An 18123-nucleotide genomic window follows, 5' to 3' on the forward strand; every position below is an offset into this window, starting at 1 on the left:
TGAGGGCCATTCATTTCCTTTCCTCACATGTGGCTTTGGTGCAGTATTGGTGCAGTATGAGTTACCCTTCAGAAACTGCGAGCGCTGCAATTTGCAGCCCCAAGCCCACTGCCTGCGTCCCACACCCATCCCATTTCCAACCTGCAACCTTTCAATATCCATCCCAGATCCATCCCAGATCCATCCCAGATCCATCCCATATCCATCCCATATCCAACCCACATCCATCCCATATCCAGCCTACATCCATCCCACATCCATCCCACATCCATCCCATATCCATCCCATATGCATCCCACATCCATCTCATATCCAACCTACATCCATCCCACACCCATCCAGCCCCATTGCTGTAGGGTTCAGCCCTGCACTGTGCTTCCCTGCAGCGTTCAGCCTCCCACTCTCAACTCCAGTTCTGCAACCAAAGATGAAGTGCATTTACAAAACCGAATGGAATACAGCTTTGCAGCCCCCACCTCTGACTCTGCTCACCTCCATGGAGCGCCAGTTGCTTCCCCAACCCCACTGCCGGGCTGACCCCACGGGGTCGGGGTGACAGTGGGGCTCTGTGGGGTGAGGATGGGGCTGTGGGGCACTGTGGGGGGGGTCTCTGTGCCCTAGGAGAGACAGAACTGCTGACAGCCCCCGGCCCCACGGAGGGGTGTCTGGGAACATCCCCCCACAGCTTCTCCTCATGTTCCAGCTCATTAATGGTGTTTCCCTGCCCCCCCTCTGCCCCACAGACTGTGACTCGTATTGCAAAGCCTCCAAGGGGAAGCTGAAGATTAACATGAAGAAGTACTGCAAGAAGGACTACGGTGAGTGCAGCCATCCCAAACCCTGCAGTGCTGTGCTGTAGGGTGAGGGGCAGACAGTGCTGCAGGGCGGGCAGTGCTGTGGGATGAGGTGTTATGGGATAAGAGATGCTATGGGACAAGAGGTGCTATGGGTAAGAGATGCTGTGGGATATAAGATGTTATGGAATAAGAGAGATTATGGGATTGGAGATGTTATGGGTTAAGAGATGCTGTGGAATAAGTGATGTTGTGGGATAAGAGATGCTATGGGATAAGAGATGCTATGGGATATGAGATGCTACAGGATATGAGATGCTATGGGAGAAGTAATGCTGTGGGATAAGTGATGCTGTGTGATATAAGATATTATGGAATAAGAGATGTTATGGGACAAGAGACGCTATGGGATAAGTGATGTTATGGGATAAGGGATGCTATTGGAGAAGAGATGCTATGGGAGGAGTGATGCTGAGGAATAAGAGAGGCTGTGGGAGAAGTGATGCTGTGGGATGGGATAGCAGTGCTGCAGGGTAGGTGATGCTGTGGGATGAGTGCCGCTGTGGGGGGGCAACGCCAAGGGACAAGCGATGCTGCAGAGTCAGCAGTGCTTTGGGATGAGGAATGCTTTGGGATCAGCAATGCTCTGGGACAGCCATGCTTTGGGATGGGGGAAGAGCGAGGCTGTGGGACCGGCAATGGGGCGCTCGGTGCTGGGACAGCTCGCTCTTCCCACAGAGCTGGGAGAGAAGAAAGGGCTGCAAAGTTGCACGGGGGATAATGCAGCCCCTCTGAGTGACACCGCGGTGGGATGCCAATTAGGAGACTCTTTTCCTCATCGCTCCATGGCATCGCTACACTGAATGTCCTAAAAGGCCCTAATTAGCTGAACGGAGCTCCTGCTCCCGCGGGCTCCGCTGGCTGCTATCACCCCACACTCCTCAATGGGGCCTTTGAGCTGGCCGCCCCATTCACGGGCTGAAAGGGGACGTTGGCCCCGATTCATTGCCCTATCTCTCTGCTTTGGGTACTGTTGCGGTGGGTTTTTCTTTGGATAAATTGGGCTCTTTCCCACAAGATGGGTTCAGTGCAAATATTTGCAGTACAGCGGTGATGGGGCGGGAGGGGGGTGGGGACGGGGGGGGGGGGGTCCCATAGTGCTGTGCCCACTGCCCCCACTGCTGTGCTGTGGGGAGAGCCCCAGCAGAGGTGTGGGGCTGGATGGCCCCGTGCCCCACCGGGATGAAGGGCTGTAAATCCCCAATATTGAGGCAGAAGGAAACTGGCGGCCGGAGAAGCAAAGCTCAGCGCCTTTGCCAAATGCGTTTAAAAAAAATAATAATAAAAAGGGGAAAAAAGAAAGAAAGAAAGAAAAAAAATCCCATATGAACATTTTGCTCCAGCGGGGGAGGATGCAGTGCTTTCCATTCCCAGAGTGTCATCAGTGCGGTCCCAAAGGCTCTGCCCTGTATCCTCTGTGTGCGGGACGCAGTGGGGCTGAGCATGGGGAGCTGGGGGGTGGAGCATGGGATTCTGTGGGGCTGCATATGAGATGCAGTGGGGGCTGCAGATGGGATGCATTGGATCTCCGTGTGGGATGCAGTGGGGCTGAGTGTGGGATACAGTGGGGACAAGCACAGGATGCAGTGGGGCTGACATGGGATGCTGTGGGGCTGAGCATGAGATGCAGTGGGGCTGAGCGTGGGATGCAGTGGGGATGCTTATGGGCTGCGGTGGGGTTGAGTATGGGATGCACTGGGGCTGCATATGGGATGCAATGGGGCTGAGCATAGGATGCTCTGGGTCTCCATGTGGGATGCAATGGGGCTGCATATGGAATTCATCACAGCTGTGGCAATGCCAACAGTGCCTCAGCTTCACTCCCTCCACCCCACGGACAGAGGCAGCACACAGCCATCCCCAGCAGCTCTCCCCACACCGTGGGTCAGCATGGGGTGCCCTGCGAGCTCCTCCCAGTTCCTTCCCACTCACTCTCTCCATGCTGTCAGCGTGGAGCCGGGCAGGTCAAAGGTTTGAGCTCTTTTGGAAAGATTTGTTTCCAAAAACTAAAAGTTGGCCGATGCTCACATTTTGTTACCTTCACACCAGGCTGGGAAATACGCGGTCAGAGCTTCGGCTGTTTGTTTAATTCTTCTTCTCCCTTTTTTTCTTTATTTTTTTAATGAAAGCAGCTGATGTGCATGCCGTGCTCGGCAGGAAAAGCACTGACACTGTGCGGGGCTGTGCAGCGCAGGGTTGGGGGTGTGCAGTGTGGGACGGAGGGCTGTGCAGCGCAGGGTGCGTGGAGTGCAGTGCAGGATAGGGGGTGTGCAGTGCAGGATGGAGAGCTGCAGTGGAAGGTGGAGGGGTGTGCAGTTCAGGGCGGGGAGTGTGCAGTGTGGGGCGCAGGGCTGCGCAGTGCGGGGTGGGGGCTGCGGTGAGCAATGGAGGGCTGTGCAGTGTGGTGGGGGGTGAGGCTGAGCTCGCTGTCCTCTCTGCAGCTCACACGTAACAGCCTTTCTCCTCTCCCTCCTTCTTTTCCAGCTGTGCAGATCCACATCCTGAAAGCGGAAAAAAATGCCGACTGGTGGAAGTTCACCGTCAACATCATCTCCGTCTACAAACAGGGCAGCAACCGGCTGCGGCGTGGGGATCAGACCCTGTGGGTGCACGCCAAGGACATCGCCTGCAAGTGCCCCAAGGTGAAACCCATGAAGAAGTACCTCCTGCTGGGCAGCACCGAGGACTCTCCAGACCAGAGCGGCATCATCGCGGACAAGAGCAGCCTGGTGATCCAATGGCGGGACACGTGGGCACGGCGGCTGCGGAAGTTCCAGCAGCGGGAGAAGAAGGGGAAATGTAGGAAGGCGTAGGGAGGAGCGGTGATGGACTGAGCGCTGCTGGGTGCGGGCGGGGGGTGGGCATGGGGGGCTCACGGCGTCTTGTATCGAGGGATGAAGCGGGGGGAAAAAAAACACGTGAAACCCAACGATGGAACTGCAGATGTGGTGATAAAAGCGCCGGGCGGAGAGGGGATGCGGAGCGGCAGTGGGGGAGGGAGACAGGGGTACCCAGGGACACCGAGATGGCACCAAAAGGACAGCTGGGTGGCACTGAGCTGACATTGAAAGGACAGCACTGCGCTGCTGCGGGCACCAACCCGCACCGAACCGACACCGATGGCACCGGAGTGGCTCAGAACTGACTTGGAGCTGACAGCAAACTGGCACCAAACTGATACCCGACATCAAACCCACAGCAAACCAGCTCTGAACCAGCACCAAAACGACACCAAATAAATACTGAGACAACAGTGAACCAATCCCTGCCACCAAACCATCACCAAACTGCCATCGCTGCACCCACACCGAGGCAGCCAGGAGCACAGCGGCGATGCTGGAGGAGCCCTCCCCAGAACTTGGACCCCAGCTTACAGCAGCAGCCCAGTACGGAGCTGGCACAGCCATCCTGGGCCCCTCAGTGCTGCGGTGCTCACAGTGGGGCCAGGGCAGGACAAGGTGCACACTGCACTCCCACCCCACGGAAACACCCAACCGTGGCTGCCTCAAGAATTGCCCCAGGACAGCAAACAGCCTCCAGATGAAGGCCGGGTGCCACGGCACTGCTCAGCCCCGTGCTCAGCTCCATGGCACAGCAGGGGCTCCTGGGGTCCCCCAGTCCAGGGCTGCGAGGGCAGTGTGATACCTGGGGGGGAAGCAAACATTCAGTCGCTACGCAAAGCAAAACCTCCCCGCTCTTTTTCCTTTCAGGAAACTTGGAAACATCCATTTTATGACATTTTCCAGCGGTTTTTGCCTTGTTTTATAGCAATCGACAATATTTATGTAATGACATAAACCACCATAAAGCGAGGCAGCCATGTAAATAGGTGCAAAGCAGAGGGCTCCAGGGCAGCAGCCGCCGTGGAGGGAGGGAGGAAGAGAGGGAGGGAGCTCTGCAGAACCCCCAGTCCCATAGGAAGGGGTCTGGGGGAAAAGCAGCCTCCAAACCCGGCTCTGCTCATCCCCTCTCCCAGCACAGAGCTGGATCCCCCCAGCGCAGAGCCCAACATGAGGCAGCAGCCACGCGTCCAAGGGAACTGCGGCCACCAAGAATCCGTCCCCAGGTCCCTTCCTGCCCTGCACAGCACGAAGGTGAGCGCAGGGGATGTGGGGATGCTCACAGTGCGTGCCCTGTGCTCCCGAGAGCCTTCCTCAGCTCCCAGCACAGCCCCAGCGCTCCCAGCTCTGCTCCACCACCAGCCAGCTCCCATACAGGCACCAGGCCTTGGTGCCCCTGGGGTTCCAGCCCCATTCATGGCCCTGTAAGCACGACTAGGGGAGCAGCTGGTGCCACTGGTACAACTGGTGCCCTCGGTGACCTTGGTGACGTTTGGTGACTGGTGTCACCGGTGCCACTGGTACAACTGCTCCTCTCGGTGACTTTGATGCAGCTGGTGCTGTTTGTGCCACTGGTGTCACTGGTACAACTGGTGTCCTTGGTGACCTTGGTGCAGCTGGTGCTACCGGTGCCGCTGGTACAATTCACGCTTTCGGTGCCTTTGGTGCAAACGGTGCCACGGCTGCCACTGGTGCTCATCTCTTGGGCCGTCCCAGCACTGGGTGTCCATGGGTGCAGCCCTTCCCCCCACCCCCAGGATCACCCCAGGGGACCCCGCAGCCACCACCCAGCGACGCAGATCTTCACCCCCAACCATCACCCCCACGGGCAGAGCTGCGCCGTGTCACCGCCACGCATCGATCGCACGCTCGTCCCGTGAGCCCAGCGCCCCTTGGGGCACCGTCCCACAGTGCTGGGACCCCGCTGGGAGCTGGGGACGACCAGGGGGGACGTGGCAGAGGTTGGGATGGGGCCGAGGAGCAGCACAAATGCCCAAACCGCCACCACTCCGTCCCCCTCCATTGCATCCGTCCCCACGCAGCCGCCTCCCCTCGGTCCCGGAGCTGTCGCAAACCTGTGTTCATTTTTATGGTTTTGATTATTTCTGTTAATATCTTGAACTGTAAATGTTGTTTAGTTACGACCATTGCATACGGCTTTGGGCAATGTTTCTTTACGATGCATACTAATATATTATGGTTATTATATATGAATATATTTAATGACACGTGGAAAAAAAAAAAAAAAAGTTGTGGATTTTCTTATTGTTTTGCCGAGTTACTGTTGGTTTTTGGGGTGTTTTTTTTTTGGTTCCGTTTTTCGGTTCATTTTTTCCTCTCGGTTCGTTTCGTTAGGTTGGCTGTAAGTGAACCCTAGGGAGCTTGTAACTGCCCAGCACCCACTGCTAGAACTAAAGTCAGAAACGCATCGAATAAACTCTTGTAAACCGTCACGGTGTGCACGGAGCTCTGCTTCCCATCACCCCCAGGGTATGGGGACACCTCTGGGTGCCAACCCGCAGCTGGGATGGGGCTCAGCAGAGCCCCACGATGCTCCTCACCCCTGCAGGGGGGGATTTCAGCCCTAGAGGAAAAAAAAACCCCAAGCAAACGGTGCTGCAAACGGTGCTGCAGTCGGCTGTGGGGTCAGCCCGTGTGACCCATGCTCTCGGTGCCTCCATTGATTTATTCATTCCAAAACATCACGGAGGGCAGAAATCTCAGATCTTTACTGCGGGGACAAATGGTTCGGTGGGTTCCTTTCTCCACCCCCCCCATCCTGAGCTCTCAGTGCGGTGTGAAGCGGCAAATGGGCTCCTGGGCCCCGCGGCCACAGCAACGAGATGCCAGATGTCAGCAGAAGTCCCAGTAAAGCTGGGAGGCAGCAGAGCCCCTCCCCAAAGTCAGCTCCTGGGTGCTGTGTGCCAGGGGTGCTGGCGAGCGCTCCAGCAGCAGGCAGACAAGTCGTATAGAAACAGACCGGCTTTTATTCTGTAGTTATTGCTTGCTCTACCAAGTCAGAAATCAAATTGGCAACGATAACAAAATAACAATTGGGTTTTTTTTTTGGCCATGAATGAATGTTCAGTATCGCTTTTCTGTCGTTTTTAATAAGTCATCCTTCCCTTCAGTTTAAAATTATAAAAGGAGGAGGCAGATCTCAGCCCCAGGATGGGAGCAGGGATACCAGCACACGTCCCAGGGCACGGCACAACAGGGCGGCCGTGCTTTAAGCACACTGTGCACCCAGGGGCCCCCCGTACCCAGCAGCAGCGGGCAGGCAGGGAGCACATCGTGGCTCTTGTGGTGGAGCTGCTCTGGGACGTGCAGCCATTGCACGGCTGCGTCCTCCCAACCCAGGCAGGGAGAGAATCCTCAGCCGTGCGCCGAGCGGAGGGACGGCGCCTGCTGGACACGGCTTCATGCTGACGCTGCGGGGCTCCTGGGAAGCACAGCAGGGCTCTGTGCAGCACAGGGCTCTCTGTGGAGCTCAGCTGCAGCTCCATCGGGCCCCCCCTACTTCGTCGGCCAGACAGCGACCACAGCGATGGCAATGAGCAGCAGCACAATCACCACCAGCATTCCTGGAAGAGAGGAGACGGGGCCGTAAGGTTTGCTGCCTTCATCTTTTACAATCGGTCTTTTGCAATGACAGCCCCCACCTCCCCCCCGCACCCGCTGCCCCCCCCAGGCACATCTCCATTCCCGCAGCTCCGTGAGCCCCCAGTCACGTTGCTCTTCTCTCACCGACCCCTCAAATTAATTTTTAGCTGTGCCTGCGGAGTATCTTCCTGCTCTGACATCTGCCTCACAACGATTACAGGGGATACGTTCAGCTCGTTGCGAGAGCTGCTCTGGAATCCCTCTGTCCCGTCCCGCCGGGGGAAAGGATTATTGGGGAGGAAACCCAAATTGCATCAGGAAATTGTTTCCAACGCAAACTACTCCCACTTCCAGAGAACTCTGCCGAGTGTGAGCAGAGCTCCCAGCGCCGATCCTGCCTTTGGGAAATGAACACGGTGCTGTGCACAGCAGAGATCTGCCCCACGGTGCAGCCACTGCCCCACATCCCTGAGCCCACGGATGGGCAGAAGCGCTGCCTTGGAGGGCCGGGCTGCACGCACAGCCCCACACCAGGCCCTCCAGCAGTGGGACCTGGGTCGGTGTCTGCCCGCAGCCCTCCCAGCAGAGCTGTGGGAACACGCTGGGGCTCCAAGAGCGGAAAAAAAACGTCCCCACTCTCAGTCGGTGAGCAGATGACGATTACTCAACCACTTACAATATTTACAAGTCCAGCTCATGGCAATTAAAAAAGGATGTATTAAAATAAACTCCTCTTTCCAAGCTGGAAAAGGATATTAGAGACGGCTCTTTGTCAATAGTGTCATGTTTTCTGTGCAGGAACCATCTCAGCGCCAGGCCCGACGTGTTTTTCCAGCACTGCTCCTCCTGCTCCGCTCAGCCCAATTCGGATCTGCTTTGCCCCCCAGGCTGTGCTCACAGTGCTCAGCACCACACATCCGCTCTGCGTGCAGATCTGTGCTGGGGGGAGGCAGTTTAGAGGGTGCAAATCTTTTGCACGGTTTCAATGCGATGGAGTTTATGGACCTCAGCAATTAAGAGACGAGCGAGATCGGTTTCTTGGAACACGCTCTGTAGGTGTGAGCTATTAACGACACCGAGTTAATGGGGCGTAATTATTCCTTGACAGCTCCCAACAAGGGCACGTAAACACAGCAGCGCTGCGCAGCGGGGAAGGTTGGGGACACACAGACTGAGGCGGATGGGCAGCAGGGGGAAGCTGCAGAGCGTGCAGGGCAGCGGCAGCAGAAGGCAACATTCTGCATTTATTCTCAGAAGAGATGGTTATTAAAACCCAGAGCCCCAGAAGCAGTGTGTGAGGATTTCCTCCCATAGGAGGTAGAGGGGATGGCAAGAGGCAGCAATCAGCTGGCACCCAGAGCCCGGGGCAGGAGGTGTGTGCTGTGGGTATGCTGAGCTCCCTGCCGGTGCCCTTTGGTGGTAGCGCCAGCAACGGCCGGAGTCCAGCTCTGATTTCTGCTCCTCGGCACACGGCTGATGCTGATGCCTTCACAGCCCACTGCTGCTCATGCCAGCTTTGTGACAAGGCAGTATTTACCGTGAAATATCCATTACTGTGCTCAGTGTAACTCCTGGGAATCCGAGCGTGTTTAGGATCTGGCCGGGACCCAAGTGCCTTTTGAAAAGGCAGGCAGGAACTCTGTCATAAATACATCTTGTTTTGACACCTCCCTCCTGAATGTGTGTCAAAGGATCTCAGGTCCACCTCTATCAGCCCACTGATTTCCTATAAGCACCGTCCTGCAGCCGTGGGACCACAGCTGCTGAGGCTGAACGCACCATCCCTCCATGGGGGCTCAAGGAACCCGACAGCGGTGGGGTTGGAAGGCACCCTATTGAGGCACCCCCAGCTCAGGCTGCCCAGGGCCATCACTGCCCACCTCCAGCTGTGGGCAGCAGTGCTGGGCTCTCTGGGTGCAGCCCAATGGCACTGGCAAGCACTGGGGGGAAGGTCCAAAATAATTTTGCAGTGCCCTAGGAGAACTGATGAAAGCAAGTGCCAGGGTGAGTTTGCCTGTGACAGCTGAGCAAGGAAATCTCTTCCAGTCCTCGCTGCAGTGGATAGGCCTGATAAATAGGAGAAGTAAATCCGAGCGCATGCAGAAGGACAGCTTCTCCTTCCATGGAGGATTCCACTGCTCAATTCAGTGCAGTGCCATCCTCAGCACTGGTGTCTTTTATAGATAGTATAAAAATAATAAATAGCATGCTAGGACTTTAAAAAGCCTCGTATAGCATTACATTATCTGGAAAAAGCCGCTTGTTTTGTGCCAAGAAAGCTCTATTCCCACCGAACTGTCTCTCCAGAAGTTTATGAACAAGTCTTCATTTATACCAGACACGGAGCGCTAACTTATAAACACATAATGGCTGTTTTATGGGGCGGGAGGGAAGCAGGGAGAGGATGGAGCTGCAACCAGAGGCTGGGCTGCTTTCTTTATGGACATTCTAACCTCACAGTGTTAAAAAAAAAAAAGCCAACACCTTTATCTACTTTCTCAGTGAGTTAATTTGCTGCCCAATTCCCAGCCCCAACCTGTCAGGGCAGCACAGCCCCACTCCTGCCCCTGATGTGCTCATCCAGCACCCAGCACACCCATCCTGCCGCCCTTCGCCTTCCCTAAAAGAAGCCACTTTCTCCCCCAAAAGCTATAAAGCCTCTCCCCCTGACATCCTCCTGCCTTCAAGTGAGACAGGGCATGCAATTTGTATTGCATTAAGAACCACTTTAGCACAAATCCCACGCTATTAAGCCGGCTTGTATGTAAATACACTCCCCGATCCCTACACCTGCATCACTGCAGCCGTCTCCCTGGAGGCCCTGCTCTTTATTAGCTCTGTGACAGCCAAACCTGTGCTGGGGCTGTGCAAAGCGCCGTGGCTGTGTGCTGTCCCACGCCTGTCCACCGGGGAGTCCAGCATTATTGCTTCTGACCTCCCTTGGTCAGCCCAGAAATTCAACACTGCACTCGTACCTCTCAGCTCTGACATGGAAATCATTGGCAGCGCTCACACAAATCAAGACCAGGCTCCGAGAAGGGTTATTAAAGGCTCCAACGCCCATGTGTTTCATTGGGTCTGAGGGAAAAAAGGAGACACTGCTCATGAAAGCTAAGCTCTTTGGAAACAACAACTATTGCATTATTAATTCCTTGTTTGGAAGAGAGACAGAGCTAGGTCATTCCTGTGTAGGACAAAAAGCTCGGGAGTTATCCTGCACTCAGAGTTACCCATGCAACGTTAGGTGAAATGTGTGAACAGAACCAAATGCACAGGCGTTGCTCCAGGCAGGAACTCCTGGGCCACGGTGGTTCCCACATCCCCTTCAGGGGAGGTTCAGGCCGGGTATTTGGAAAATGTTCTTCTCCCAAAGAGTGGTGATGCAGTGGCACAGCTGCCCATGGCGGTGGTGGCATCACCGTGCCTGGGGTGTCCGGAACAGTGGAGATGTGGCACTGGAGGATGTGGCAGTGGGATGTGGCACAGTGAGCTGGGCTGGGGTGATCTTAAGGGTCATTTCCAACCTCACTGACTGCTATTCTATGCTATGACAAGCTGCATTTTGCTGCCGTGCTCCTCTCTCTGCAGTGTGATGCTGTTAGCATGAGCCTTCCATCGGGTCGCAATGCATCGACAGCAGCACTGCGGGCAAACGACAGCGGGGCAGAAACAAATGGCAAAGCTGGTTTCAGAAGAGAGGCAAAGTGGGTTTAAATCCAAAACTGTTGTTCTTCAGTGATCAAATGATCCCCAGCGTTCGGGTCCCAAACCACATGCACAGCCCAACAGAACGGCAGGAGGTGAGATGAGCGTTTCCCTTAACCCATTATTGTTAGACCTCAATTTGCTTCTCTTCTAATCTATTTTTCAAATTACAAACACATGCCAGATAGCACATTGAACCACTTCCAAGAGCACTTGCAGTGAAATCCCACATTCTTTCAAGAAAGCGATGCGTATTTTGTAAAAACCCAACCTCAAATGAGCTGCCACGGCCAGAGGAGCTGAGTGCAGCCCTCCCACCAGTGGGCTTCCACCACTTCTCACATCTCCAGCACAGCCACTGCTCACTCTGCACCAAGGGAATCTGTGCTTCTGGCACTCCTTGATGCCTGCAATCCAAAGCTCGAGGTGCCACGAAAATGCAAACACGGTGATGCCTCTACAGGTCTCCCTAAGATACAGCTCATCCACCTCCTGTGTCAAGGGGAGACACAGACGAAAGCAGGCACGGCTGAGGAAGGTTTCTGGTGGAGCTGAGGACTGCTGAGACAATTTCCCTTCCACGGTGCAGAACTGCAGCTCAGAGAGAGGTGTAGCATTTGTTTGTGTTTGAAGACAGGTCGAGGGCACAGCAAGAGCAGGACTGTGGTAAGGCGTCCCCCTAGGGAGCTGGGTGAACTGTGAGCTGTCACACAGGGCTACGAGGGGCAGGCAGTGCCACGTACATTTGATACGGCATTACTGAGTCACAGAGCACTGAAACAACTCACACATGTCCAAGCGACGCCTTCTGCAAACTCTTCTGATGACTTGCTAATAAAACCACTTACTGCAGTCCTCAGCGCACAAAGAGCGGACGCAAATCCAGCAAGAGGGAAAAGCTGAAAGTTCACAAACCATGCCCAGCAAACACCAACAATTTAAGCCCACCGTTCCACGCAGGAGCCCCTAGCTGGTGCTTTCCCTGATACAGCCTATTTTACTTCCAGTCAAACCTGGCAGCTTCCACTGAGCTCTGCCTGATGCTTTTGGTGATGTGTGCAGGGGGAGCACAGGCTGCACACAGCCAGCCCAACGCAGGACATCACCCAGACCCCAGCATGCACGAAGCTGGAAACGTGCTCATGTTTTTTTCCTTTTGCTCTTGCTCGAGTGACTTCACAGACTTTCCTTGCCTGTCCTCACACTATTATCAAACTATTTCCAAACCCAAAGGTCATCGGCAGACACGGTTACTGGATTTTTTTGCATGTAGCTTATTTTTCTTCCTTTTTCTTAAAATTAAATAAGCACGCACACTTTCCAACTTTCCCTTCTCCAAGCTCTCTAGCATCCTTTCCCTTACATAAGCAATGCCAAGAAACAAGATCAGTCAAGAACTGGGCTGCATTTCTGAACAACTGTGTTACAGTTTGGAACGGGACTTGTGAAAGTCTGAAAACCAGCAGCATGCACTGAGCCTTCCCAGAAGAAAGGAAACAAAACAAGCCTGGGAGAGACCCTACAAATCCCTGCCTTTAGACCAGGCTCACTCAAGTGAGTCCAACCAATACACAGGTGGCACTGAACTCTTCTTTTCCAGCATACATATGCGAAAACCAGCAGGGAATCATGAAATAGTTGAGTTGGAAGGCTGTTTGGGTTGGGTTGGAAGGGACCTTGGTTGGGTTGGGTTGGGGTGGATTGGAAGGGACTTTCATTGGGTTGGGTTGGAAGGGACTTAGGTTGCATTGGGTTGGGGTGGGTTGGAAGGGACCTTGGTTGTGTTGGGTTGGAAGGGGCTGAGTACCTTCCCCCAGCTAAGGCTGCCCAGGGCCCATCCATGGCCTCGGGCACCTTCAGGGATGGGGCACCCACAGCTCTAGGCAGCAGTGCCAGGGTCTCGCTGCTTTGTAAGTGAAGAATTTCCACTTCACATCCAACCTAAATCTCCCCTCATTTCGCTAAAAATCTTTCCCCAGCCTTTACCAATCTGCACAGGCAGCAGGGCCAGGATGGGTTACATCCCAGAGTCGCAGCTCCTCCTCAAATCCATCCATCCTTTGCTCCTTCCCCAGCCTCACACTGGCACAGGGCTGCAGCCCAGCTGGCAGCCCCCAATGGATCCCAAAAGGAACCGCCACCCCAAGCCGCTACCTGGGGCAGCGCTATGCAGGGACACGACAGATGATCCCAGTGGGGGGCTGTTGTTCCTCCAGTAAAAACAAATGGGAAAAAAAGTAAATAAAATGAAAGGATTGCTCTGCTGGCCTGGCACAGAAGGGACATCTGCCTGTGTCCATCTGCCGCTGCGCTGACACCCCGGCTTTGTTTTTGGTAGGGTCAGTTTTCTGCCATTATAGCTCCCTGAACCGGCCCACCAGGATGCTGTGCCAGCACAAGGAAAGAGATGGGAGCGTGGGGAGAGGGAGCAGGTAGCCCCAGATCTGCTCAGACACATCAGTAAATCGCCCCATAAGGCTCTTAAATCACTTGAGGAGGTATTATCTTTTGCCTCCTCCTTTGTTTTTCACTCCACCAAATGCTGGGGTTACTGGGTGAGATGGATGCATTATAGTGCCAGAATGCTTCTGAAATGTTTAAAGCATCGACAAGCAGCGTTATGCCTGAAGGCAACAGTAAAATAAGTAAAATAAAGAAATCACAGCTCAAGGCAGTCCAATGGAAGGAATAAGCTGCAGAAACAGAACTGCAGCTTTGCTGCTCTATCTGAACCTGCGGGAGGAACTTTACCAGCAAGGCGCTGACCAAGGAGGGTGAGTTATAGCACAAAACCATCATATACTGTTCACACCAAGTCATTTCAGGTCAGATTAAGTGTTCTTGAAGCCTGGTCCATGTGTCTTTTATTTTAAAAAGTGCCCTACTTGCTCAGGAATTGTAAGAACTCCTGAAAATGGGATGCTGGCTCCTAAGTCGCTTGGATGCTGAACTGCGTGGTCAGAAGGGCTGAGATTTACATACAAATTGCAAAGCTTCTCAATGGCTTCCTCAGAGCAAGAAACGGGGGTGGAAAAGAGAGAATATTTAATGATTAGTTCCTTATGGGCACGACATTCTTGAAGCATATTTCTTGCAGTCCCTGGAACACTCCTGCATTCTTGATTGCAAAATGGCAATAAGTGATTTCCTTTAAAAGCCTTGTCTTTTATTGGAATACTAAAAATACCCCAGCAGCCCCACTCTACACCACTCTCTCTCTTTCCTGGACAGGCACCATCAACCCTGATGTATTCTATTTTGAAGAAGGCAATAAACATTTCAGCATGGTCTGTTCAATCCCACTTCGTAATAGATCCTGCATTTCCAGTGGAGCCCCTAGTAGCACCATAAATCATCTTTACACAGACTTAAGTCTGAGAAACTCTAGCTCAAAGGCAGCATGGATTTTTTTTTTCTTTAAAAAAAAAATAATAAAAATTACAAATGGGTACAAAAGAGTCAAGAATGAAATGAGTGCCAGCCTTACACATGAACCCACCAGGATGCCCCATCACACACAGCTGCTGCCGTGGTTGACGAACCTGCACTGTGCAGCTCGGCTCCAGCCCATTCACTTGATGTAAACCTACCTGCAAAGATGATGCTTTGTGGGGTGAGGCTCGGAAAGAATTCCCCCTGCATCCACGACATCTGAACAAACACGGGTTCCAAATTTGGCTGCCGTTTATTTAAAGAGCCGCAGATGAAAACTGATTGCGTGCAATGTCTGAACAGCTTACACACATCCACCTCTCTTTTTTACTTTTTCATTCCGTGTTGACCTAAAGTCTGAACTGTTCTTCCGACTGCTTCACTCGTTGCGTCTGCCTCCATTTGCTACAGGCCTTGGAGAAGAACCTCAAAGAGGAACCTTCAGGTACACGACTACCACACTTTTATCACTGATGTTCTCGGCTTAGGCCAGGAGCTTCTCCAGTCACAGCAGAGTGCCACCAGGCTCAAGAATTAAGGCCAGCTAAGTGCAGGATGCTACCAGCCTTCCTCAGCATCAAAGTCTGATGTAGTCAAGAGCCAGAAGAGACGGAACTCAGAGTGATGGCACAGGCTGCAAACATAAATCAAGAGCAGATGATGAAAACTGCTTCGCAAGTATTAATCTGTCCACCAGGAGATGGTTACACAAGGCGAATCCAGCACTTGAACAGCAAGATCTGGTCAATCCAAAGAGAAGACAGTAAGTCCTAAATCATAAAACCTTCAAGAGGAAAGGCACCATTGGTTTCCAGTGCAACCCAATGCTCAAAGAACAGTCAACATCCACTCGGAGCAAGTTGCTCACAGCTTTGATAATACAAGGCTGGCAAACCCCTACGAATGCTCCTGGCTCCCTCTGGATGAAGCCAAAGCAGCAGATATGCTTGGCTGTGCTCTGAGAAAGGTACTCACTGAGCCATCAAAACCACTTCAGGAAGAATGGTATGGCAGGGACATCCCCAAAAGGCAGTGCTGCAGTGGGCAAGAGCTGAGCATCTCAAATGCAGCGCTGAAAAAAGGCCAAGAATCTCCAACACCTTTCAGCCCGGAATGTGAAACCACAGCACAGGAGGAAAACGTGCCTGGCTCTTCCCTTTTGCTGGGGGCCGAGGGGGACCCTGTGTTGGGAACTGGGTGCTGGCCACCTTCCCCTGCCCAGCACGTCCCCCATGCAAGGACAGCCCCAGGGCAGCCTGCCATCTAGCCGTAGGGACACAGCCTGACTTCTTGCCCCCCATGCCACTCACTTTTGCTCACCCACCTGCTGCTGGTGCTGGCCACAGAGCAGCACAGTCATTAAAGTAAGTTACAGCCATCAAGAGGAGGAGTATGAGACAGGCCATAGCTCCCCACACTTGTTCCATGCTGCAGCATGTGCTGGTGATGGGGCAGGCACAGAGCAATGCCTGTGTCACCATGGGACCATTGTCAGAGAGGCGCACTGTGAGCTCAGCAGAGAGGGGCTGACCCCAGCGGTCACGGAACCCCCCACTGCCACTCTCGAGCTACCTTGGCAGGTAAGGCAGCAGGCTCCCTCTGCTCCTGGCACGGCGGCCCTCCAGGGGATGCCAGTGCCCCAGATCTCACCCAGCGCCCATCTGGGCATTTCTCCACAGAGAGAATTCCTTCACGGTTGCTGACGGTGCTTCTGACACCCGACGCTGTGTTATCTGGATCGTTTGTGCCACCACCGGCCATTGCTGCAATGCAGCCCACCTTCGGCATCGCAGCTGTGCCGGTGTCTTTCCAACCCATCCCTGTCCCCAGTGTCACCTACGTGGTGCCTCAGGCCTCTGTCTGGCCTGGGATATCACACGTCCAGGGACAGGGAGTGCAGCTCCCAGCTGGGGGGCTGCCTTTAATGGTGGGTCAGTTCCCAGCTGTGGGGATGCCCCTAAATGTTGGTCAGCTGCCACCTGGGGGGATGCCCACAGTTGTAGGTCAGCTGCCACCTAGGGGGCAGCAGTTGCCCCTGGTCATGCACATACCTGGTGAGATGCAGCCAGGTATGCCTGCCCCCACTGCCCCTGCCCACCTCCGGGATCATCCTCTGGTGGCAGGGACACAGCAGCCCCAGAAGCCGACGGGGCTGCAGCAAGGGGCTGCGTTCCATGGGGAGCCCCCGCAGCCCGCAGGCAGCTGCCCGCTGCAGGGCCCCGACCGCCCCGGCTCCTCAACTGTTCTCCGAGGACCTCCGGTGAGCCCAAGTCCAACCGAGGCTCCGCTCACCTGCAGCAGCGCAGCGCTGGAATCAGGTGGTGAGTTTGGGGGCTGCAGAGCGGGCGGCAGGCTGTCCGCACCGGGTGGCTGTGGGAAAGATGGCATTGCCTCACTGGGGGTGTTCTTGCTTTTCCAGCAGCGACAATGAGCCCAGACATCCAGGAGGACATCACTGACATCAATGACCCCCTGACCTGGATGAACAACGGTGAGTCTGGGGGCAGCAGAGCTGGCGGGGGAGCATTTGCACCAAGCGGGTGTGGGAAAGCTGGCGTTACCCCCGTGGCGGTTTTCTTCCTCTTCCAGAAGTGGCACCCAAAACAGAGGTCCCAGAGGATGTCCAGGATGACATGCCAGACATGGATGAGCTCCTGACTTGGATGAATAATGGTGAGTTTTGGGGCAGCAGAGCTGGCGGGGGTTGTCTGCTCTCAGTGGGTGTGGGAAAGCTGGTGTTACCCCTGCGGGGACTTTCTTCCGTTTCCAGAAGCAGCATCCAACACAGAGACCCCGGACAACATCCCGGACATGGATGACCTGCTCACATGGCTAAACACCGGTGAGTGTGGGGGCTGCAGAGCTGGCGGGGGGGTGTCTGCACTGAGTGCCTGTGGGAAGGCTGTCCTCATCCTTCTGGGGATGTTCTTGCTTTTTCAGAAGTGGCGAGTCCTCAGGAGGTCCCCCAGCAGAACCAGGACCCTGCTGATACCGAAACAAGGGGGACCAAAGGAACTGACATTGGAGCAGAGGCAAGACTTAACAATGAGCTGCTGCCTGAACTTGACAGCCAGGAGAGGGAAGAGCTGCTGCGGTGGATTGATGCCACACAGCCACCGAGCCCAGACATCCCAAGCAGCAGAAAAACACCACCATTCATCACAGCGCTCCCTGACTTTCCCTGGGCCAGCAGGGAGCGAAATGGAGAGGCAAAGGCAGAGGCCTGGATCAGCAGCGACCTGTTGTGCACACATCCATCGTGCTGCAGGCAGCCCTCCGGGCCGCTGCCCTGCCTGCCTTTCCTACCACCCTGCAGCACATCACCAGAGCTGCCCGTGCCGATGCCTCTGGATGTCCCAGCACCTCCTTCACCCAGCACAGCACGTCTGATGGAGGAGGCGCAGCAGAAACAGCCCCGGGTGCTTCTCACCCGCCTGGCACTGCCACCCGGCTGCACGTCCTGCCATGTGCCAGGCAACCACCACCAGGGTGGCACCAAGCCGGCCAAGAACCCGGCGCCCGCCTGCACCACCAGCGGGCACCAGCAGCGCACTGGCAGCAGCCCGGCCAAGAAGAGGAAGCTGCCGCACGGCCAGGATGCTCCCGGGCAGAAACGGCGGCGCAAGGCGAAGCTGGGTGGGCTCGGCACAGACGGGAGCATCTGCAGAAGCCGGACAACATGGTGCAGC

General features: G+C 54.8%; 2 protein-coding genes and 1 long non-coding RNA gene across 3 annotated transcripts in view; 1 reads left to right on the plus strand and 2 right to left on the minus strand.

Annotated features, from left to right (window-relative positions):
• The window catches only part of NTN1 (netrin 1), a 49981-nt gene extending 43834 nt beyond the window's left edge, over positions 1 to 6147 (plus strand). Inside the window, exons 5-6 of the mRNA XM_052688290.1 lie at positions 744 to 818; positions 3339 to 6147. Of these exons, the coding sequence (XP_052544250.1) occupies positions 744 to 818; positions 3339 to 3667 (404 nt within the window). The 3' untranslated portion in view covers positions 3668 to 6147. The remainder of the gene's footprint in view (positions 1 to 743; positions 819 to 3338) is intronic.
• A 514-nt stretch (positions 6148 to 6661) lies between these two features.
• STX8 (syntaxin 8) overlaps positions 6662 to 18123 on the minus strand; it is a 78991-nt gene continuing 67529 nt past the window's right edge. The window contains exon 8 of the mRNA XM_052688292.1: positions 6662 to 7278. Coding sequence (XP_052544252.1) covers positions 7211 to 7278 — 68 coding nt within the window. The 3' untranslated portion in view covers positions 6662 to 7210. The remainder of the gene's footprint in view (positions 7279 to 18123) is intronic.
• Positions 14428 to 17385, minus strand: LOC128083248 (uncharacterized). The gene is made up of 2 exons (XR_008207997.1): positions 16996 to 17385; positions 14428 to 16911 (listed from the first exon to the last, which is right to left on the minus strand). It is a non-coding gene; the product is annotated as an uncharacterized LOC128083248 (long non-coding RNA).

This window comes from Tympanuchus pallidicinctus, unplaced genomic scaffold (genome assembly GCF_026119805.1).
Source record: "Tympanuchus pallidicinctus isolate F22 unplaced genomic scaffold, pur_lepc_1.0 scaffold23, whole genome shotgun sequence".
NCBI classification, from domain to species: domain Eukaryota; kingdom Metazoa; phylum Chordata; class Aves; order Galliformes; family Phasianidae; genus Tympanuchus; species Tympanuchus pallidicinctus.